This window comes from Saccopteryx bilineata, chromosome 5 (assembly GCF_036850765.1).
Source record: "Saccopteryx bilineata isolate mSacBil1 chromosome 5, mSacBil1_pri_phased_curated, whole genome shotgun sequence".
Taxonomy (NCBI): Eukaryota; Metazoa; Chordata; class Mammalia; order Chiroptera; family Emballonuridae; genus Saccopteryx; species Saccopteryx bilineata.
In genome coordinates, this window is record NC_089494.1 from 250,419,869 (window position 1) to 250,442,998 (window position 23,130).

The 23,130-nt window shown below is 38.6% G+C and overlaps 1 protein-coding gene across 1 annotated transcript in view; it reads left to right on the plus strand.

The window, feature by feature from the left end:
• The window catches only part of PPARGC1A (PPARG coactivator 1 alpha), a 100,808-nt gene that overhangs the window by 50,827 nt on the left and 26,851 nt on the right, over positions 1 to 23,130 (plus strand). The window contains exons 3-7 of the mRNA XM_066278854.1: positions 6,169 to 6,363; positions 8,202 to 8,324; positions 9,187 to 9,391; positions 13,594 to 13,639; positions 13,749 to 13,822. Coding sequence (XP_066134951.1) covers positions 6,169 to 6,363; positions 8,202 to 8,324; positions 9,187 to 9,391; positions 13,594 to 13,639; positions 13,749 to 13,822 — 643 coding nt within the window. The remainder of the gene's footprint in view (positions 1 to 6,168; positions 6,364 to 8,201; positions 8,325 to 9,186; positions 9,392 to 13,593; positions 13,640 to 13,748; positions 13,823 to 23,130) is intronic.

Sequence of the window (23,130 nt, forward strand, 5' to 3'; positions counted from 1 at the left end):
GTTGTTTGAATGTGAGTCTTCAAAATATTTAACAGCCTTTCAGCAAAGGCTCATACCGCTGAGTGGACACGTGCAATAAATAGTCAGTGACTGGGTATCTGTTCTAGTAAGATGGGTTTTTTCATTCTTATTTTTTCCAGAAAGCTAAAAACCTCAAATTCTCTCAAATTCTATTTTAGTGGTTTAGTCTAAATTGTGATTTTTAAAAAAATTTCATTTCAGGAAAAAGTTTTTTTTTCTTTATTGCAAATTCAGCTTCTTGCAAATTTTAAATCACACTTTGTACATCAAAACCAAAATTTATACATGCACAAGTTTTTTGGATTCTTGTGCATGACACTGAGGTGCAGAACTTCATGTGTGGACGGACATTCAGGAGAGAGACGCCTGCGATCAATTGTATTCCTTACTTGTACCCCTGAATCCATCTTAAAAGTTGGTTTCTTATTTATTTATTTCAACTTCTGATGGAGTCTAGTGGAATGAATAATCCAAAATAGTGGATAATCCAAAAATGTCATTTATATTTGGCTTCAAAATACATTACCAGATGTTACTGTAGCAGATTTCCCTTCCTAATTAGCCCTCACTTAAAGGAGGAGTTAATTTTGTCTTCATTAGCTGCTTCCAAATCAGCCGGATGAGGCAAGGAGGAAGCCCAAGGCATGCTGGGAGTTCCGGAGGAATCTGGCCCAATGCTAACGCCACGGCAGATCTACTCAAGGAATGAAATTCAAATATGGTAATCAAAATGATAGACACGGACCCTGAAATGTTTATTGAGCACCTTCTTCAAGAATTCTCAGGTCTTTATTCACTCTTTTTATTTCCCTATTCATCATGAGTGCAGAAGAATTCCGTAATAGGAATTAGGCAGATAATAACCTGAAATTTTATGTAGAAAAAAAAAAATAGAAGCTCGGAGAGGTCAAGTGACCTCTCATACAGATGGATCTTGGAGTAAACAGTTCCTAAGATACTAAAACTGATTAATGAGTGATAAGAAGACCCCACTGTTTCCTTCTTATTGATGATTTGAATAATGAGGAAGCAAGAATTCTCCTGGCTTAATTCGCATTAAGAGAGCTAAGATAATGAAGCTGTGATTAAATGGCTATTGAACTATTTTTATCAAACAGAGATCAAGCGAGTGTGAGAATCTAGGGACACAGAGTATAATTGCAGTTCTACAAGATGTGGAAAAAAATGGGGACTGTCACGCGCAGGGCATGGTCCTTCTGTAATGGCCAGCATTTAGAAGTCCAGGGGAGACCACATGCCGTCTTCACTCTGGGTTTCTCCCTGAGGGGTCGGTTAGCATTTCAAAGCCTCTCATCTCCTCCTTCATTTAGTGGATTTATTCACTCTGAGTGTGCCCTTGGATGAGTGCAATGCACTTTCTGCCCCAGGATGTATGTGTCTTACCAGTTGGAAGATCCTTTTGCCAATTGCTCACAAAGGAAGAAGGCCCAAATATTATACCTTGGGTCCAAAGTTTCAATTTGGAGGTGATTTGACCCCCGAAGGGGCAGAATTTACCTTCCTTCCACTGTGCCTTTTGAATTGTAGCAGACTTTGTCCAGGGCATTCGAGCACCCAGCAGTCCCAAAGAGCGGACCTGAACCTTCTGATTGTGTTGACCGTTCTGAACTCTCGTGTATTAAGGATATGACGTTGCGTTGGAATTGTCGCACATTCTAAATCTGGGCTGTTCGTATTCATGTATGCGTCTCATCTGCCACTAAAAGTTCTTTATACCTTGAAAGTGAGTTTTTGTTGAGGTTCTCTCTTCACTCTTGGAGAGCCCCTTAGAGAATGAAGTGTTGCCGCCACACGGACCTCTATTTAGGTTGGGAGAAGAGCCGAGGACTAGCATTGTGTAAGGAGAGCCCAAGGTTGAACCCCAGCATGGGAAATGCGCTCCACAGCCGCGGAGCTCTGTGGCGGAGGAGCCTGTTGGCCTGGCTCTCACCCTGCTCCCTCCGTCGGCTGCCGGCTGTGAGACCAGCTCAGCGTGGGTGCTCCACATTGCTCCCCACTCGGGAGCTGCTCTCTCCTCTCCATGCTGCTTTCCTTTCCTGTTTAAAAACTTACTTGAAGCTAAGAAGTATATTTTTCTTAGAACAGTCATTTTCGGTACCGAGAAAGCAGTATCAGAGACAAGTTCTTGCAAGGTTATCTTGCAGTGTTGTTTTACTGACGGTGGTGTTTCCGCCGCCTGTCACCTGTGAACAGATGCGTCACTAGGCCAGTGCGCTTCATCTGCAGCAACTTTGATTTATTTGCTCTGTAAATTAGGACCAAAGCAATACTGAAAAAGTGGCATTAATTGTTTAACAGAGTTTATTTTGTTTTTTGTCACATCCATTCTTGGAAGTGTGTGATTGTTGAAATTCACGGTAGGATAATTAAAATCGCCATGGTTAGGGACAGTGTTCACTCAAGTTTACATGTAGGAAAATCCGTTGAGCTTCAACACAAAAGTGTCATTGGTAAACATCAGACTTTTCCTCTAGTCTTTTAAAGGTAAAGAAAACAGAGAATTTGAAATAACAGCCTTTTTTTTCTTCCTTGATTCGGGAACGCCTGTTCTATAACAATGGGTCAATTGGTCTTACAGCTCCTCTATAGTCATCCACATATAGGAGTGACAAATAAAAGATTGAAATTACTTCTAAGGGATACTGAAAGTAAATAATGATTAAAGCCCTACTAGTTCATACTAGTTTAATACCAGCCTATTCGACCTACATACCCCAACACACACACACATGCACACACACACACACACACACACACATAAACACACATTTCCAGTCTTCCGTCCCATAACACTCACCCCCTCATTGTGGTTTCAGTAGAGAGGAGAATTAAAATTTAAAATAGTTGGTGGTTTAATCAGATCTTGTAAATTAATTAAAACATTATCAGGCTCCAATATTTCTGCCATTGTTTTTGATGTACATTCACCCAGGCTCATTAATGAAGTTGGGAAAAAACTAGTTAATTTAAGTGTTCTTTGTCATTTTGACTTGATTGGAATTATTGTAGTTTGTTTACACCAGGGATAAAACTAAGGCACTATTGTATTATGTGATTGAAAGCAAATAGAGGCTTGTAATTTTGCAGGAAAGCCAAACACAATATTTAAAGCAGGGTAAACAAAGTTACTCATTTATTAGTAAATATTTTTAATTATTTTCTTCTTGAGCTACTTTTAAATTTGAAATAAACTTTTATGAAAGTTGGGATACCTAGGGAAAAAATGTCCAATTTACTGAAAGTGTGCGTGTGTTTGCGTGTGTGCTTGAGATGAGACATTTTCAAAATTATCTTTATTAGATAATGTGGAGATATTTATATTAATGTAAATTTCATGATTTTAGCACATTTAAAATAATAGATATATATTTTATTTCATTATAACTTTTATTCAGAACAGTGTGATAACATGTTTTTTGTTTGTTCGTTTGTTTTGGTATGTGGGAAATCAAAATAAAAAGAAGAAGATTGGAATCTTTAGAAATCAAATTATGACTAGAAAATAAGGGAATATCATTTCAGTATCTTTGTTATTAAAATTACATTGTTTAGAAAACTGAGGGGGAAAGAGGAATGCTCAATAAGGTTTTATTATTGAGTTGAGCAGTTTGGATTTTAAAGGACTGGTCAATTTATGGAAGGAAGTAGTGCTATTTTTAACTTACCATTTTTCTGATTAGGCTTTACCTTGTGCAGTGTGCCATTTGGTACTGGTCCGCAGAAAAAGAATAAATAACTTACATTATTTTTGTTTTATTTATATTTAAGTCTGAACAATGTTTTATTTTTTTAAAATGACCAGATTCCCTCTGTTACATCCATCTAAGACTCACTCTTTTTTTTTTTTTTTTTTTTGTATTTTTTTTTTTTTTCTGAAGCTGGAAACGGGGAGAGACAGTCAGACAGACTCCCGCATGCACCCGACTGGGATCCACCCGGCACGCCCACCAGGGGCGATGCTCTGCCCACCAGGGGGCGATGCTCTGCCCCTCCGGGGCGTCGCTCTGCCGCGACCAGAGCCACTCCAGCGCCTGGGGCAGAGGCCAAGGAGCCATTCCCAGCGCCCGGGCCATCCTTGCTCCAATGGAGCCTTGGCTGCAGGAGGGGAAGAGAGAGACAGAGAGGAAGGAGGGGGGGGTGGGGGTGGAGAAGCAAATGGGCGCTTCTCCCATGTGCCCTGGCCGGGAATTGAACCCAGGTCCCCCGCACGCCAGGCCGACGCTCCACCGCTGAGCCAACCGGCCAGGGCCTAAGACTCACTCTTGACGCTTGTCTCAGTCACGTGATACATTTATCCATCCCACCCTAAAGGCCAGTCCGTGAAAATATTTTCTGACATTAAACTGGTCCATTGCCCAAAAAAGGTTGGAGACCACTGCATTAGAGTCTTAAAACTCCTACAATTGCTGCTCCACTCATGTCAAGTCTGGGGGCATCTGGAAGAGACATTATGCAAATGTAGGAAAGGCCCACTAAAGTCTACTGGGAGTGGCAAATAGCTCTTCCTTGCCTCTTGAATCCAAAAGAGAAAGAGGTCTGGATGGAGGCTGATCAGTAATGAAGGAAAACATTTTTATGTGAAAATAAAATATATGCATGATAAAGGCCTGCCTGATTTCTCTAGTAATGCAATTTGATTTTCTGATTAGCTGTCTTACTCTGTGATTCTTGTAATTTTGTCAGGCCAGTTACCTGGAGTTCAGTACTAGAAAGAAAGGAAGTGTGGGCCCGGCTGGCTTCATTAGATGTCAGGAGCTTAGGTGCATTTTATAGTAGAACCCGTGCAGGATAATCAAGCTATTGTTAATGTCATAGCATACAAAGCTTAAAAAAAAAAAAGACTTATGAAACAGGTCAAACTGGACAATGTGAAGTGCTAAAATAAGGAAAAGAAAATGCTATACACAGCATATATTCTACACAATAAATGCAGATCAATGAATTATTCAACAAGTAATCAATGAGTACCTCTACTGTATGCCCAGCATTGGTTGCTCAGGTGCATGAAAATACCATATTGCCCTATAAAAAAGGTGCATAAGCTTCAGTTTGGGAGGTCTAGGAAGTACTGAAGTAAATATTGTTTTTTATAATAAACTGTTTTTACAGGTTCTCCCCTTCTACTGGGGTGTTATTGGAGGGTGGAGTTTTGTCTTCTTTTTATACCTTCAACACCTAATATGGTCTTGACATATTAGAGTAGATGTTAAAAATATTTGTGGAATTAATTAGTAAACACTAGCTTTCCAAGGAAGTGTTGGTAGTATTGAGTGTGGGAAATGAGTTAGAGTACGTTTGGAGGAATCCCCATTAAAAGTAAGGTTGTACTAGAACTGTACCCTTGACCACAAAAAAGGAAGGCATTTAAAAGATGCACTTAGAGATAGGACAGATAAAGAAGCCTCAGGGTAGTTTCAGAGTTTAGGTCTGAAGAATTGCTGCCCAAACACAAGAAGTCAAGAGCGGCTAAGCTTGAGGTTTGAAGATGACAGAACTATTAGCAGCTAGAAATGTCTAATAGGCAATTGTGATTGTGGATTTATAACTAAAGTTGGGAAAGATGTTAGGGAGAAGAATAAATGACTGTAGAGTGTTCAGTGATGAAATTAGAACTGAAATTATGAAAGTGTTCAGTTTCTCTTAGTATAGTTTAGTTTCTGGTGATATTCAAAATGTGTTGTATACATTTTAGCAAGTACTCTACTGTTGAGATCAGAGCACTCTACGTGAAGATGAAATAGATATGGTTAAAATTTTCTCAAGTTCTCAGACTCTCTAAATTGTCTCTTTTAATGAGGGAAACAAGATGTAAACAAGTGGAAAATGTCTGAACAAGATAGAATTATATACAGCCATATTAAGCACGGACATGATAAATTGCTTAATTGGACAAATCAACAATCAGAAGTTGGTACAGAAGAGGTATTAACTAATTGTGTGTTTCAGGCCACAAGTGAATTTGGAGTTTGAGGAAGACATGATCTTTGTGTTCTGCATTTCCATTCAAAATTTTCATGTATTGTTTACTCATTTGGCTCAACATGTCCAGTCGATGCTGATTAATAGTGTTACCCGTCTCCCAATGTCAACATACTCACGTCTTCTTCTGTTTTTCGGTTTTTGCAGAAGATAGATGAAGAGAATGAGGCGAACTTGCTAGCAGTCCTCACAGAGACACTGGACAGTCTCCCTGTGGATGAAGACGGATTGCCCTCATTTGATGCACTGACAGATGGAGATGTGACCACTGAGAATGAGGCTAGTCCTTCCTCCATGCCTGACGGCACCCCTCCGCCTCAGGAGGCAGAAGAGCCGTCTCTAGTAAGAACCCTTCCTACTGTTTAACAGGAATTGGAGTTGCCTCTGGCTACCCGCTGCATGGGTATGATGTAGTAACAATAAGGTCCGGATTTTTAATTTAGACTGATGCCAAAACAATCCCGAAGTACGCTCGGCATTGAGAAGTCTGTGATTCTGTGTTAAAAAAAATATTGATAACAGTCTTTGTGTAATCTTCCTGCATTTTTAAAAACTATCTTTTGTATCTATGAGTATGTGTGTTTATTTCTCAGTATTATTTATGTTCCTGGTAGAAATTTAGAAAACATAGGCCAACCAAAAAAAACCCCCAAAAAACCAGACTAAAATATTCACCTGTAATTTCTAATAGCCTCTAATATGCAAAATAATTGAAACTTCCTCTTTCATTAAGATATATCAACATGTCTGTGAATTCTAAATGTGTGCATTATTCTTAAAGGTTGTATAGTATTTTATTATTCAAAGATATCCTAATTTATTAAGCAGTTCCCAAAGTTGGATATTTAGTTTTTTGTTCCTATTTTTCACTGTCATAAATTATATAAGAATCGGCATACTTGTAGTTTTATTCTTATGCATACAGTTCTAGAAATAGAAGGTATGTCAAGGGGTATGTAATATTTTAAGTTTTTGGAACCATAATTCTTATGAAGATTGAAAAATAATAGCACATTTGCAACCTGAGTTACCGAAATTTATGGTAAGCAATGAAGAGTAAATTTGTTGGCAATGAAGAGTGAATTTTCTTTTCAATGCAGTGCTTGACCAGAATTTTATTAGTTCTGATACACAGTTTTACTTTCTCATCAATGGTAGCCATTTGTCATTTGCCATAAATTTGATGTAAGAGCACACAATGTAAATTACAGTATTCCATCCTCCAAATTTTAACAATATGCTCTGACATGCTATTTAGAGGTTGTTTATTGCCCAATACTAAATTTTTAAATGTCGAAAGCACTCCATGTAAATATATGGAGACCTACTTATATTCTTTTGCCTTCTGGTATTTCTGGTCTAGAAGAAAATATCTTATGAGAAAATTTCTTATGAGAAATGTATTCCCCAGTTTCTCCATTTGTCAGCATTGTTGGCTTTGCTGTCTAGAACTGTGACTTCTTTACATTGATACCAGATGACTTTCATCCACACAGTTGGTTCAGCAGGGAGGCGTTGTTGACCTAGAGTCATACTACATGTCCAAGCAGGGAGGTCCTGGATAGCCTTCAAGTCAAACAAAGAAACAGAAGTCAAGAGACAGACAATGCTCTGACTGAACCAGAACCCACACCTGACTCACCCTATTTACAAATCTTCAAAGATAGCTACTCTTTCATTTTAAATATTTTTTGAATCAGTAAAGTATTCTACTTGAAGATAAAACCTGGTTCAAAACATCACAGAGTCTCTCATTTATTGCCACTTGATTTATTTGAGTTTTTGAGGGGAAAATGTCCATAAATTCCCTCCCCACTCCCGAAGTCCTAATTTAGCAAGGTGGTTCTTCTCACCTAGTAGTAACAAGTGACTTGGAAACCCTTTTAGGTAGGCCCTTTTGCTTTATTTTATGTAAAAAAATAAATCGAGGTAGACATACTAAGGTGCAACTTTCATCTTAGTTCATAGGGTAATGCCAAACTTTTTTCTTAATAAAAATACATTTTTGTTAGTTCCTTTGTGCTAAGGTATGATGTAACTAAAGACTGATAGAATTATTTTTTATAAGTAGAACTAATTTTTTATAAGTAGTTATAAACTTTAAAAATGTTTATAACTTACACTGGTGCTTAGAAGACTCATGACTATCTTGCTTTTCCTCTTCCCTGATATGTTTCTAGCTTAAGAAGCTCTTACTGGCACCGGCCAACACTCAGCTAAGTTACAATGAATGCAGTGGTCTCAGTACCCAGAACCATGCACACCATAATCACAGGATCAGAACAAACCCTGCAGTCGTTAAGGTACGAAAATACCACAGGAGGGGAAGTAACAAAGGGTTTTTGCTTGACGCTGTAAAACAAATCATAGGTTTATTTACATGTGTTCATTCCACTGGGATCCTGCAGCTGCTTCACTATGGTGAAACCAATTATGAAATGAGTTTCTAAAAGCAACACTTCAGCTACTTGTAACTAGGAAGAGTTCATTGACGCTTTGTCTTTGGACAATTAGAATGGAAGTTCCACTGTCTGTTACTCCTTTGCCCATCTTATTAATACTTAGAGCAATATGGGCTACAATTTAATTTGTTGGTAGGGCGGTGTTATCTATAAGTGACTTCAAGATGCAGGATTACTGTTTTGCCAGCTGTCTAACCTGAGAAAGATTGCTTTGGAATCACCACAAAAGATCTATCTCTGCCATTAATTGGATGGAATGCTGGCAATGACATAATTCGGTTAGCGGGCTGTATTAAACAATGTTTGTCTTGCCATTCACTGTGAGTGAAAACGGCGCGTTAAGGGGTACTTAAGAGAATTGTGAATACTGGGCTCTAGCAATCAGTGGCAAATTAAGGTTTAAACCAGCTTTTTTTTTATTTTTTATTCACAGTAAAGGCGCTGTAGGGTCTTGTTAGTTACATGTTGCTGAGTAAGAACATTGAAATGTAGGAGAAATGAAATAAAAAGCTGCATAAATGTCATTTAGGAATTTTAAATGTAATTTTCTTTCCTTGTTCTGCAAACAATTATTCACAGCTCATAGATCTAGTACACTTAGACTGAACACTTCATTGAAAATCTCATCTCTTCAGAAAACCTATATCCATTCTTCTAAGGTTCAGTTCACTAATTTTAGCTTTCTTTATGCCTTGTTTTTAAGACTGAGAATTCATGGAGCAATAAAGCGAAGAGCATTTGTCAACAGCAAAAGCCACAAAGACGTCCATGCTCAGAGCTTCTCAAGTATCTGACCACAAACGATGACCCTCCTCAAACCAAACCCACAGAGACCAGGAACAGCAGCAGAGACAAATGCACCTCCAAAAAGAAGTCCCACACACAATCACAGTCGCAACATTTACAAGGTAGGCTGGGGACCAAAACACGCTCTGTGTGGTGAGGGCACTGAAGGCGAAATCCAGCATGCAGTGGGCTGATGACGCCCAAGCTCTGAGCTTCAGTTCCTAGGTGTCTCTCTGGGAAGAGAATTCAGCACTTTACCATAGATGGGGAGGAAGTTCTTCCTTAGCCACACATTGAACCTCTCCTGTTTAGCTGATACACAATTACCAAATGGCAGCTGAAATGTTAGCTGGGTTGGGGGTGGTGTCCAAGGGGGTAGCATTGCAACCTCAGATGAGGTTTATGTGAACTCTGAAATGCTGATAATTGAAATTCTGAGCAAGCTGGGCTAGGCAATTCATTACAGAGCTTTTTTACCCCCTTTCAATAGTGGAAAACCTAAAGCATTGTTGATTTTCTGTGAATATACGTTAAGATATTGTAAATAATAATTATGCAGGCTTTTGTGATTATTAAGTGCATTGTTCGCTCTCTTCTTTTAAAGAATACATGTTAGGCTCACAGCTCTTATTTTGTAAATAAGGATCTGGAAATTCTTAGAATTCAAAAAATTTGCTTTCCCATCTTTAAAAATATTGCCTAGATCAAACATGTTTTATTACCCCCATACGTTAGTGTAAGGATGGCGGGCGCTTCTGAGGCAGATCAGGGTGGTCTGGGGAAAACTCCTCATGGCAGAGAGATACGTAGTTTTCTTTCTTTTTGACTCTTTCTCTCAAAATAGTCTTAGAGACCTCAAAAGAACTTGTTGAACGTTGATCTTGCTTTAAAATATCCCATTTCCATGTGAACTTGACCTGTACCCCTGTTGTGGATGTGGGGTGTAATCTCATCTAGGATCTCTGCACACCCACCTCTTCTTTTCCTTTCCCATCCCCAGCTTTTCCCAAGCAGCAGCGGGGGAGGGGGCGCTCACCCCGGGCTTGGAATCATGATCATTGGGCACAGGCATGCTGTTGCTGCCAGGTTTTGTTTGAGTTTTTTTGACAGAGACAGAGTCAGAGAGAGGGACAGGCAGACAGGAAGGGAGAGACATGAGAAGAATCAATACTTTGTTGCGGCTGATTGCTTGTTCATTGATTGCTTTCTCATTTGAGGCTGGGGTGGGGGGCTACAGCAGAGTGACCCCTTGCTCAAGCCAGAGACTTTGGGCCCAAACCAGCGACCTCGAGGTTTTGAACCTGGGTCTTCTGCGTCCCAGTCTGACTCTCTATCCACTGCGCCACCGCCTGGTCAGGCTTTATCTCAAAATTATTTTCTTTCCCACCATTTTCAGTGCCGGTCTCTCATCGCCACCTCCCCATAAGCCCAGAATTCTCAGGAACTTTCCTTTCATAGTTTTAATTGGCTCCCCGTTAGGTTTTTCCTGGAGGCTGTCTCTCCATCACTACCCATCCCCTTGCTGTCAGTTCAAGGGAATGTATTTATCCAAATGAGCCAAGTTTTCTTAGCTTGCTCAGATCTTGATCGGCCCGCACACAGTCGCCGGGAGAGTTTCTATAGAGAAACCCAGCCGCGTGGGGGGATGCCCGGCTGTCCAGGGCCTCGGGTGCAGGAGAGCTAGCCCAGCTAGATATGCTGCGAGCGGAGGAATTCACGGGGCGCCTCGCTGCCTCCTGCCGGCCATGCATTCATTTTCCAGACCTGAATTTGAAGTCTGGAGCTCCATGAAATGTTGCAGTCTTTGAACCCAGCCCAGCAGTACGTGTTTTAAAGATTTTTTTTTCTTGAAACTTTAATTGGTCCTATTTGATTTTGAAGGGTTTTTTTTTATTTTGTTTACCGCTAAATATAACTGTAAACCATTACAAACCATTAATTGTAGCACTTTACAGAATTAAATTGGCCTATGGAGGAAATATTTTTTAGAAGAGCTATAAGTGGGATTATTTTTTTTAAGGTATATGTCTGTTGTGAGGCAATAAAAAACCTATCCCAGAACAAATATATATATTCTTGTGGTTATTAAAGGCCTAAAAGAAAGTAAACATGTCTGGCTGTTAATAACTAACAGGAAATATATAAATGCTCAGCTTCAGGGATTATTTAAAGTATTATTCAAAATTTGAAAGAAAAAAAGCTATGAGCTATTGGACAAGGTCTACTGAGCTTACCATTCCGAATGTAATTTTCTTCTCACTGAACTTCCTGTGTGGTTTCTTCTATGTCTCTTAGGCTAATGGTCTGGCCTTTGGCACATGTTGGTGTCCCACTTATTTACTTATTCATTCATTTGCTAATGTATTCATTCGTCAAAAATACCATGATCTGCATGAACATGATGAATTCCTGCCCTCAAGCGTCCTAGAGTCTCTGGCCTCCCGGTCATTGGAACAGTGTGGATGAAACTTGAGTGAATCAAGTCCATGTTCCCTGAGCTGCTGCTGAAGGCACGGGCGTGTTCAGGGATTACAGTCTGTTTGCGGTTTGGGCTTTGCCCTTCCTGTGGCCCTCATTTCTTGTTTACCCTTGGTGCCCTTAAATATGGCCACAGACTTTTCCTCTCCTTCTGTTGCCCTCCTCCTTAACCTGTACCCAACTATCAGAATTTTGGGGGTCTTCCTTTGAGCATTTCAAACAGCCTACTCTACACGTTGAAAATGGAACTGTAGAGACTGATTTTCAGTGTGCGTTTATTGTATGAGAGAGCACACAGTTCATATCTGGTGTCATTATTTATAGAACCTGTATGCATTATCCTAATTATTAGTTGAGCGCTCTAAAAGCTGGTAAAGTTCCTTCATAAGTGTGTTATTTTTGGAAGGCTCATTATATCAGACACACTGAAAAGATTAATGTAAAACCAGTTCATTTATCTGTATATATGAATAAGGCTATCAATCGATGTACCTACTGGTAATTTGTAGAAGACAGCACTTCGTACTACTGAATGTACATTGGATAAATGAGAAACCATTCCTTTTTTAAAAAACTAACTCTAAGTCTACAAATTAAATATGTAAATACTATTTATCCAAGTAAAGTACCTTATTTCAGGTTGAATTGGATAAAATAATATTTTTACATTTCAAAGAACCTTAATTACTGGTGTTGATTTATTTACTTTAATATCTATTGGTTGTAGTTCCTTTTGATAATAGAAGAAAGGAAATGTATTCTGGGCCAACTCTGCCAGTAACCAGTTTTATGTCTCTGGTAATATCATCGAGCATTTCAAAAGATTTTTCTCTGGTTTTTCACCCATAAAATAAGGAAGTTTATTCTGAAGATCTTTTTGATTTCAATTCTATTATTTTCATGACATAAATGACTATCTCTTGACCTTTTGAACATAGTTATTTTACTGAAACAAATTTACATGTATAATTATATCCCTGTAGATAAGAATATATATATTGATATATATGTATATACATATATATAAATATAATATATATATATACGTAATATGGAGATACATATCCTAAGGGCATTTTGCATCATATTTTTCCTCCTTCTGTTCAAAATACAAGACTGCTGAAGAGTAGCAATTGATATTTTGGAGTAAGAAGATTTTTACTTCACTCTTTATAGTTGGGAAATGCCTACCGTAGGAGGTAAATTGTAGGAAGTGTGGAAGGAAGTAGAACAGCTCTCTTTGTGAATTGGTAGGCCTCTCAACAAAGAAATGTCATATCTTACTGCGTCCCTCGGATTTGGGGATCTGAAACCCCTGGTTCCATCCATCTGGATCAGTGTTCACAATTTGCCATAATCTCTCAATTAATTTTTTCGTGAATGGAATGGTTATTATGTGAGCTTTGGCCTCATACAAACAACCTATTCTCAGGCTAGATATAAAATTATACGTTTTAGGAGAAAAATCAACTGAATATTCATAACGTTCTGTCGTCTTGTAGTTACTCTGCTCTTTGCTTGTCTAAACAAACCGTGTACTGTATTCCAAATTAAAATAGGAAAGATTATTTCTCTCTGATGGTATGATGCAAATTTTGTATCCTTAACAGGAATGCTGCATTTTGGGGGAAAGTTCTATTCTCGCATGGTTTTTGAATGATAGTTTCATGATGCAAATGTTTTTTGTTTTGTTTAGTATAATGGATGGTTGTCTGAGTTTGATCCAATATTCAAGGATTTCCTTACTTTTGTTTTTCAGTTTCCATCCTGACTGTTGTAGAAAGAAAACAAACAGACAAAAAACCCATTCAATATTTCATAATTAGTTTCCTTTTTTTTCCTTTAGCCAAACCAACAACTTTATCTCTTCCTCTGACCCCAGAGTCACCAAAGTAAGTATTAAGAAACGTAACCATTTTCATAAAGGGAAGGGGGTTCTAATACATTTGGCTACAGCAACTCCATTTCAGTTTGTTTTTATAAATGTGCCATATCTTCCAGTGACCCCAAGGGTTCCCCATTTGAGAACAAGACTATTGAACGAACATTAAGTGTGGAACTCTCTGGAACTGCAGGTGAGCCTTACATTTCACTTGGGATTGTGTGTGTGTATGTGTGATATATATATATATATATATATATATATATATATATATATATATATATATCACACATTAAATAATAGAGGTTTTTTATGTGATTAAAGAAATTAATAGAGAACAAACAACTTTGTGTGTTATCTATAAATGTTTCTAATTGTTTTTTTTTTTTAAAGATATTTATTATGAGTCAGACTTGAGCCAGTCTCTGATGTATACAGGGTAGGGGCAAAAGTAGGTTTACAGTTGTTCCCATGAAAAATAATACAATAATAAGTAACACAAGAATAAACTCTGTGTTTTGCATACTCACAACTGTAAACTGAACCTTCTTTTGCCCATCCTGTATGTATTACTGCTTTAGATCCTCAAATAAATCTCCTTTAGATTAAGACACCAAAACTTGAGTAGGAGGAGAAATGAACATTTATTCATTCATTTCCCACTCAATAATTGTGCCAGGAATGTAAGTGGTTTTGGCTAGTTTCACAAGACCTCCTAAGAATGGTGGCAGTTCTCTCATTTTTAAGATGAGGAAATAAGGGCTCAAAGATGTTAAGTCATTTGCCCAGGATGACAGAGCTAGAAAGCAAAAGAGCAAAGGTTTGAAGGCTGGTTCGCTATTTCTCAGGGCTTCCCTGGGAATGTTTCTCACTTTCTGGTGTACTTAACAGTATAATGCTCTCCTCTATATGTTATCATTTTAATATCTTTTTAGCAAAGGAGAAAAATGAAAATATACCCACTCAGCAAAACAAAACGTTCTTATATATATTTTAAAGAAGAGCTATTTCCTTCAGCATTTGGACTTCTGAACTCAGTCTTAACTTCACATACTGAAGAGGAAGGAGCACTAGGACTTGGACTGACCTCTGAGAAATTCACTAAACAAAGAGTTCCAAAGCAGACTTCTGAGTTGGTTGTAAATGGTGTCTTTGTGCAAGTGCTTTGAGTTTAGGCACTTGAACCCCACCCCACAGTGAATCTTAGGATGTCTGAACAAGAAGTTCCTTGGCTCTGGCCATTGCTGATAAGGGTAAAGGAACAGTAAGTCAAACGAGATGCTTTCAACCAGAACCATGGTGCCTACGTGCACCGTGGTCATTGTCACTAAGTTTAATTTCATACTTTGAGTTTGCTAAATTACCTCCTTATGAAAGGTTTATTGCATGATTGCATGATTTGGTAAATCAGTAGAGTAGTTAACTTCATGGTATCTATATATATTTTATGTGTGTGTGTATGTATGTAGACTCACATATATATATCAAATATATCTTTATATTCATACATAAGTATACATATATATTTGTTTATAAGCATTTATACATAACATAATTTTAAAATAAATTATAATTTACAAATATGATTATAAATTACTTTTGTGTTTATATATTATATGCAGTGGAGGCTCCTATATCTGAGCAATGAGAATGAGTATTTGGTGGGTTTTACTATAAAGTTGACTAAAGTTTATGCAGTTTTGTCACTATTTTTGCTTAAAACATAAATATAAATTAAAATATCAACTATTTTTGTTGAAGAGAAAGATCTTGATTTTGAACTTAAGTGTACTAACTAGGGATTTCTTCTTTTTTGCCACAAACCTCATTAATAATGCATTATAGATGGTCTAACTTTTCGTTTCTTACTCTGAAAAGAAAAAATTAAAAATATTTGTGAGGTGGTCTGAGTAGAGAATCATTCTAGATTGTTATGATTTTCATGTAAATTATAATCATAATTCCCATGGTTTCTCAGTGTTTTCCATTAGCACCCATCTACAACTTATTTGACAGTCCTTCTTTTAGTCTTTATTGGTTTTTTTTTATAGAAGCAATTTTTGTTTACTGGTATTTTATTAATGTACTTGCTATTTTATTCTGTTATATAATTTTAGTCACCAGTATAATGGACATTAACTGGTTTGGGAAATGCCTTACCGGGGCTGATAGCAACCAGTTAACTGTAAGGAAGCTATTAACTAGGAATGTTCAGACTCTTGTGTTAGTCAGTTACTTGGTTTTAGAGGGGACTGAGAAAACTTCCATGGTATATATACCAAAACCAAGCTTTGTGTGACAGAAACATTTTTTATTATTCTTGATTATAAATAATAAAGTCTACTATAAAAATATCAGTAATATAAACTGGTAGAAAAGTTATTTGTAGTTCTAGGTTACAAAGATATCTGTACCATTGTTTCAGTGGAAGATGGATATTTTCATGTCCTGTGATCATTTTATTTATATATATAATTTTGCATCCTGATTTTGCCTTTAACATTTTAATAAGGAACTTTTGTGTATTGCAGCTCTTTATTATCAGGCTTTTAGGGTGCTATATAACCTTGGTTTGAGTAGGTACATCTAAATTTACTTATTCATACTCCTACTGTTTACATTGAGGCTGTTACCATTTTGAAATAGCACTGCAGTGGAAATCTTCATTCATAATTTTTTTTAATCTTATAGTCTCAAAATAAATTTCTAGTAGTTATTCTTACTGAATATAAAGACATAAATATTTCAGGGGCTTCCTCATATACCATTATTTCCCCATGTATAAGGTGCACCTCAATTTTAGGGCCCGAAATTTGAAAAAAAATGTATTACATAAAGTTATCGAACTCAAGTTTTATTCATCATAAAATTCATACAACTCCTAATTACTGTCAAAACTCCCATCCATTCGCTTGTCCTCATCTGTGTCTGATGAGTAATCACTCTTTAGCAATGAGTGCAAAAACAAGCGTGAAATTGTGGGAAATGCAAGTAAAAAATCTACAACCACTGTATAAGATGCACTCAGGTTTTAGAACCCAAATTTTTTGAAAAATGGTGTGTCTTATACATGAGGGAATATGGTATATTGCCACATTGCTTTTCTTTTTTTTTCTTTTTCTTTTTTTCTTTTTCTGAAGCTGGAAACGGGGAGAGACAGTCAGACAGACTCCCGCATGCGCCCGACTGGGATCCACCCGGCATGCCCACCAGGGGCGACGCTCTGCCCACCAGGGGGCGACGCTCTGCCCACCAGGGGGCGATGCTCTGCCCCTCTGGGGCGTCGCTCTGCAGAGACCAGAGCCACTCTAGCGCCTGGGGCAGAGGCCAAGGAGCCATCCCCAGCGCCCGGGCCATCTTTGCTCCAATGGAGCCTTGGCTGCGGGAGGGGAAGAGAGAGACAGAGAGGAAGGAGGGGGGGTGGAGAAGCAAATGGGCGCTTCTCCTATGTGCCCTGGCTGGGAATCGAACCCGGGACTTCTGCACGCCAGGCCGACGCTCTACCGCTGAGCCAACCGGCCAGGGCCACCACATTGCTTTTCGAAAGGTGTGTTTCCATTAGCACTCCATGGATATATTTGCTTTATTTCATCCTTGATAGCATTGGGTATCTTTGTTTTAAAAATATTTTAATTTATATGTAGGAATGTATCATTTAAATTACATTTCTTCTGTTAGTGAGATCAGTTGTTATAAAAACACACTTTGATTTTTTTTTGCCAGAAATTTTAATATTCCTCTTATTGGTAGTTACCTAATTTTAAATAATCTATTTATAATTTTGATAGGCCGTAGCCTACACTACTGAAAGGCAGGTAGAGATTTATAGAAAATACTTATATTCTTTAAATATATGTAGAGTGGATTTATTTCTATCAGTGAACCAGACTTCATCTTACTAGTTTAAATTCCTTTTTCCTGGTGCTTTGAAAAATTATTGGGTACAATGAAAATCAGTTTAACAATGTATTTTTCATACCTGCTCTATGTTTGCAATCTAATAGATCTTGGTGGATGATAGTATAGCAAGTGTCACACATAGCAACTAATCTATGAAGCATAGTACTTGGCCCATAGTAGGTGCTAAATAAATGTGTTTTTGTTTGAGATGAGGACTTATAGGCTGTGAGGAGAAAAGAACATATTGTATAGGAAGCAGGAAGGGAAAATATTACTTATTGTTTATATTGTTTGGTTATCTCTTAAACATAAATGGGCACAGAGGGCGGTTTTTAGTTTGCTGAGCATGGTGGTTATAAGTGTGAAGATGCAAATTAGAGGCAGGGCCAAATCTCATTGCATAAGAGAAGGGATTTAAAGCAATAAGAAAAACAGAATGAGGAGGAATGTGGAGGATACCACAGAAAACTGGGAGAAGTTTGGAGCCTGCCTGGAGGGTGGTGAATGGAAGCGGAAGCTGGTAGAGTACAGTTTTGTTTTGTTTTGTATTTTTGTTAGAGATATCATGGGTTTGAAATGTACGATGTTTACAATCTTCATCTCCTCTAGAAATCTTGAGTGAAATTTGTTGCATGGTGTGTTTGGAGGATGTGACCAACCCTAATTATGCTTCAGAGACTCACCAGAGGGAGGAAAGCAGTTATCAAAGGGACCCTGTAACGTGGCTTCAAGTTAGATACGATGATGGCAGGAGATTGGAAAGAAATCTAAAGGCAGTTCAGCATGACAGAAGCATTAAGAGCGTACCATTATGCAGTGAGTGAATGAGAGGATCCTTGGAAGTGCTTTTGGAGGAAATTGGGCTCTCCACAGGGTAAACTGCCTTGCGTATCAGAGTTTGAAGTGTACAAGTGGAAAGGGGAGAAGAAACTGTTGGAACAGAAGCAAGAAGGCAGAAAATCAAAGAGCTGTTTGGGGAAGAAGGAATTTGACATGGGTAGAGAGGTCAGTAAGGAAATACACAAGATAAGACAAGTACTTCCTTCATCTTTTTATTTCTAGGCCTCCTTTCAATATCCTTACTCTTTTCTAGGTCTCAGCTTCCTCTATTTTAAAGCCTATCTCTAATTCCCAAATGAAATTACTGTCTGACTCAAAGAACTAAATTAGAGGTTGAAACCGAAAATTGCCAGTATTCGACCATTTCTGACATACAAAAAATGGCAATTTCATGTGGGTTAACCTGAACGAATACCTTTTATGAGCAGCAATGCTCCAAATAAAAGTAATTTATTATGATTTTTTTTATAAAACAGACAGCGTAGCTTAGAGAAGTTGTGAGGAACCTTGGTGCTGGTGTTGGACAAATTCAAGTTCAGATTCTGGATTTGCCCTTATCTAGCTATAGGGCTTTTGGTCAATTGAAGAAACACATCTGTAAGACTCAGGATCCTTATGCATCGAAGGAAGATAATAACACCTGAATTTTATTGAATCACTATGAGGATTATATGAGATAAAACACGAGACAGGCTTATTCCAGTACCAGCATATATATATGTTCAATAACCATTAGCTATTGAATTACTAATTCTATGTTAACTTCATCTACTGGGGTCATTGTACCTTGCTGCACATCTTTTCAACTTTTGATTCCCTATATCTATTCCCTTTAACTAAGTTAATGTTATCTCCCCTTTGGCATTCTCATATATGAAGTTATATATTCCTTTTTTGTGGCAAAAATCCTAATTCTCCAAGAAATTGAACAAATCTTGCTTTTGGTGTGGGTGTGGTATATACCAGACATAGGGAGAAAATCTCCTCTTTGATATTCTCTCAACAAGAGCTCTATCATGACTACAAATTGTGAAGGTTAGACACTTCCTAATAGCACCCCATATATATGATCTCTTTTGACTCTCTAACCATTTCATTGTTGAGGGAAAAGTTATATGTTGATTCCAGCTCTGTGGTGAACCTTGGGTTCAGAGGAGGTCTGCCTGACTAGACATTATGTTTCTTTCCTGAAGCCTGAATTTTAAAGATAGTAGTTGACATCTGTTATGTTAAATAGGTTTCCTTTCACTTGCCAAGTGTCATTGATTGGTACTGGCTGCCAGCAGCATTGTGTTGAGAAGGATTCGAAGGCCAAGTCTGTGCTCAGTAGGAATGTCACGATCAATTAGTGATGTCTGCCATAGGTGCAGCAGGGGGTGGACAGGGTAGAAACAACACTCATGTTGTTGATTTCTTGTTGATCCTTGATCTACAAACTTCATCTATTTGGTTATGGCAGAAGAATTGTATCAAGCTGTTGCCCAAACCTTTTTGGTATCTTGTTTTTCTTTACTCTCACCTTTTTTTTTTTTTTTTTTTTTTAATTTAGTGAAAGAAGGGGAGGCACAGACAGACTCCCACAAGCACAGGGACTGGGATCCACTCGGCAAACCCACTAGGGGGCAAAGCTCTGCCCATCTGAGGCATTGCTTCATTGTTCAGCAACAGAGCTCTCCTTAGCATCTGAGGTGGAGGCCATGGAGTCATCCTCAGCACCTGGGCCAACTCGCTCCAATTGAGCCATGGCTGCAGGAGCAAAAGAGAGAAAGAGAGAGGGAGGGAGGGAGGGGGAGAGAGAGAGAGAAAGAGAGAGAGAGAGAGAGAGAGAAGCGAGAGGGGGAGGGCTGGAGAAGCAGATGGGCACTTCTCCTGTGTGCCCTGACTGGGAAGCAAACCCGGGACATCCACACATGGGGCCAACACTCTATCACTGAGCCACCAGCTAGGGTTACTCTCACAAATTTTAATGACATTTTCCACACGTTTCAGTGGAAATATAGAGTCAACAAAATTCTAAGACCTCCTGAATAATCCCTCTGTCCCATCTGCAGAGTCCTTGGGAAACAGGAGGGCTGAGATAGGAAGTTTGCTTTATTAGGTATTGCCAGCTGGTCTGACTTTGTGATTGTACCAAACTAGCTCATTCTGGCTGATAAAAAACACTTCTCTTTTACAGGTGTAAAAACTAATTTGATTTCAAAATAGCTGTTAGTAAAGCAAGATGAGAGAAAAGAGAATGCTCTTTTGGCAGAAGGCATTCCAATCTATTGCATATGGAGATTTTCAGAGTGCTAGACTTTTTTGTTTCTGAAATGAGAATGGCAAAGCAATGTCAGCTGAACACGGTGGTTTTAATCACAAGGCATGAAGAAATTTAGTTAGGGGCCAGAGTGACCCCAAAACTTCATAGATACATATATGCATATGTATATATAAATTGTTTTTATTTTTATTACTATAAAGTGATAAAAAGCAATATAACTAATTGGTAGCTTAGGAAATGAGAAGAGCAAAATCACAGGCAATTTCATCACCCCAACACATTACATCTTAGCAACGTTTTTCTTCAATTGACATATTTTTTCCCCATGGTTTTCATGATAGTGAACCTGTGATTTGGTGTCCTTTATTTCTCACTTAGGGTGTTCCCTCGGGTTCAATGGGCAGTCATTCAAAGTGCACATCAATGGACTTGTATTTACGAAAAAAAATCAACCCACTCATTAACCAATCAATCTGTACCTTTTTAGTCTTCTTTTATGTAGAGTTTTATAGTTTCTTTTTTGGACTTCCCATTTAAAAAGTTCATTGTGCTGGATGGAATATTGACAAACAAGCATAAATTTGCTATACCCTTTTCCTATAGACTTCTCTTGTTTGTGACTTATCTTTGGGGAGAGAGACCAAAGCAAAATACGAGCTATAGTCGGTCATTTTAAAAGGAAAACCACAGCGTAGAGAACTGGAAAGTGATCTGACAGGTCATATAATCCATTCCCACGCCCGAAGACTCCAAGGAAGAGAGACCCAACAAATTCTTACAGACTCTTCCAATGTTTGGCAACTCTTACTGTCGGGAGTTTCTTCCTTATTTCAAATATGTCCTTCGTTTTCTATTTTCAGTCTCATTCTTCTTGACCCAACATCGGGAAAGATAATTCCTTGTTCCTCAGTGTACTTTTCTGGAAGGGGAACTATCCACTTTCTTTTAAGCCAAGAACAAGAAAGCAATTTCCTCTCCCATAGTAGCTTGGGAGGTTTAGGCAGGGGACACCTGGAAATCCGGTCCTCCCCAGCCCCACCCTGCTCCCCTCTCCCACCCCAGCTCTGGGGGAGAGTGCGTGATGGTCGAAGGATAAGATCTTCATCTTCCCAGAGCAAGAAGTGGGGAATTAGTCACATGTCACGGGAATGTTCTGAGACTTTTCTGCACGGCCAGTTTGTTCCCCTGTCATGTGGGGTGATACAGGAACCACTTAGAAAGTAATAGAGGCAGAGGTGCTGTCAGCTGGAGCAGGGTGGAGGGGGGTGTCCCTCTGTGTCAGCTTGCTGGCTCCCACAGAGTCCCCTGGGGAAGCTGGGGGTGGGCAGAGTGCACTGGGGGAGCTTTGGTCAAATAGACATTCTAACAACTGGTGCGGCAGTGAGAGCTCATATTGGGATCAGCCCCTCCTGTGTCTTCTCAACACCTCCTCCAAGTTCTTGGGGCCACAACTATGTGAGTGGGACAAGTCCCACACCTCTCTTGAACCAATCTTCCTTTTTTTTTTTTTTTTTGGTGAGTTTTTAAGCAATTTAGAAACTCATCTTCTCGTCGTTTTTCCTTAAGCAAGATCTGAATTGGCATGCGGCATAAGAAAAATCTCACTGTCAACTCAACTCTAAAGCAAGTCACAGCTTTAGCAGTAGATTCTGTAAAGTGTTGTAAAATGGTAGAATAAAGATCCTGCTGAAGTCATTGGGTGGATAGTGGAGCACAGCAAACAGAGCAGAGGACTCCCCATTTACCAGACTCATTCAATTAAACAAAGAAACCCAAAAGAGAACTCTTCCAAGAAAATCGTTTTATAGCACATAATGAAAAACAAAATAAAACTTGTCTCTGACTTCTTCTTCTTCTTCTTCTTTTTTTTTTTTTTTTTTTTTTTAAATAAAAGGGCTTTTTAAAAAGATGACTGTAGAGCGTGTAGCACTTCTCCCAGATTTGCTGTGCAGGAGTGCGTAAGTGTGAGTGATGGAGAGGTACTTGTTTATTATAGAGCACATTTCAATGCAGTAATCATAAATATTGCTAAGGTTGTGCTCTGTTGAAATATGACCTACATACTCTTGATTGTTTGTGTTACGTGATTTGTCTGACACCCATTACATTCTGGGTAATAGCAGCCATTTGTTGCTCTGCACAGCAGGCTCTTTTGACAAAAGAAAATAGGCAGCAATAAAAAAGCTATAGTCTGAATTACATTCTGCACAGAGCTGCAGTGCTGAGAGTTTGTGCAAGTGTGTTAACAATGCTCTGAACTGCCTCTTGTCAGCCTTCAGCCTGTAATGGCCATCTGTCCTCCCATAAATCTGTCAAAACCTGCTAAGTTCAAGAGAGAGCATGGAATATACCTTGTACTGTCAACGCCAGAATGTACACATTCCCCGGAAAATCAACACACAGGAAATAATCCAGAGGTTATGGGAGGCGTTCGCGCTGTTGGTTTAGGCTTGTGGGATGAGACGGAGGTCCGCTGATTAGCGGGAAGACGAGCAAAG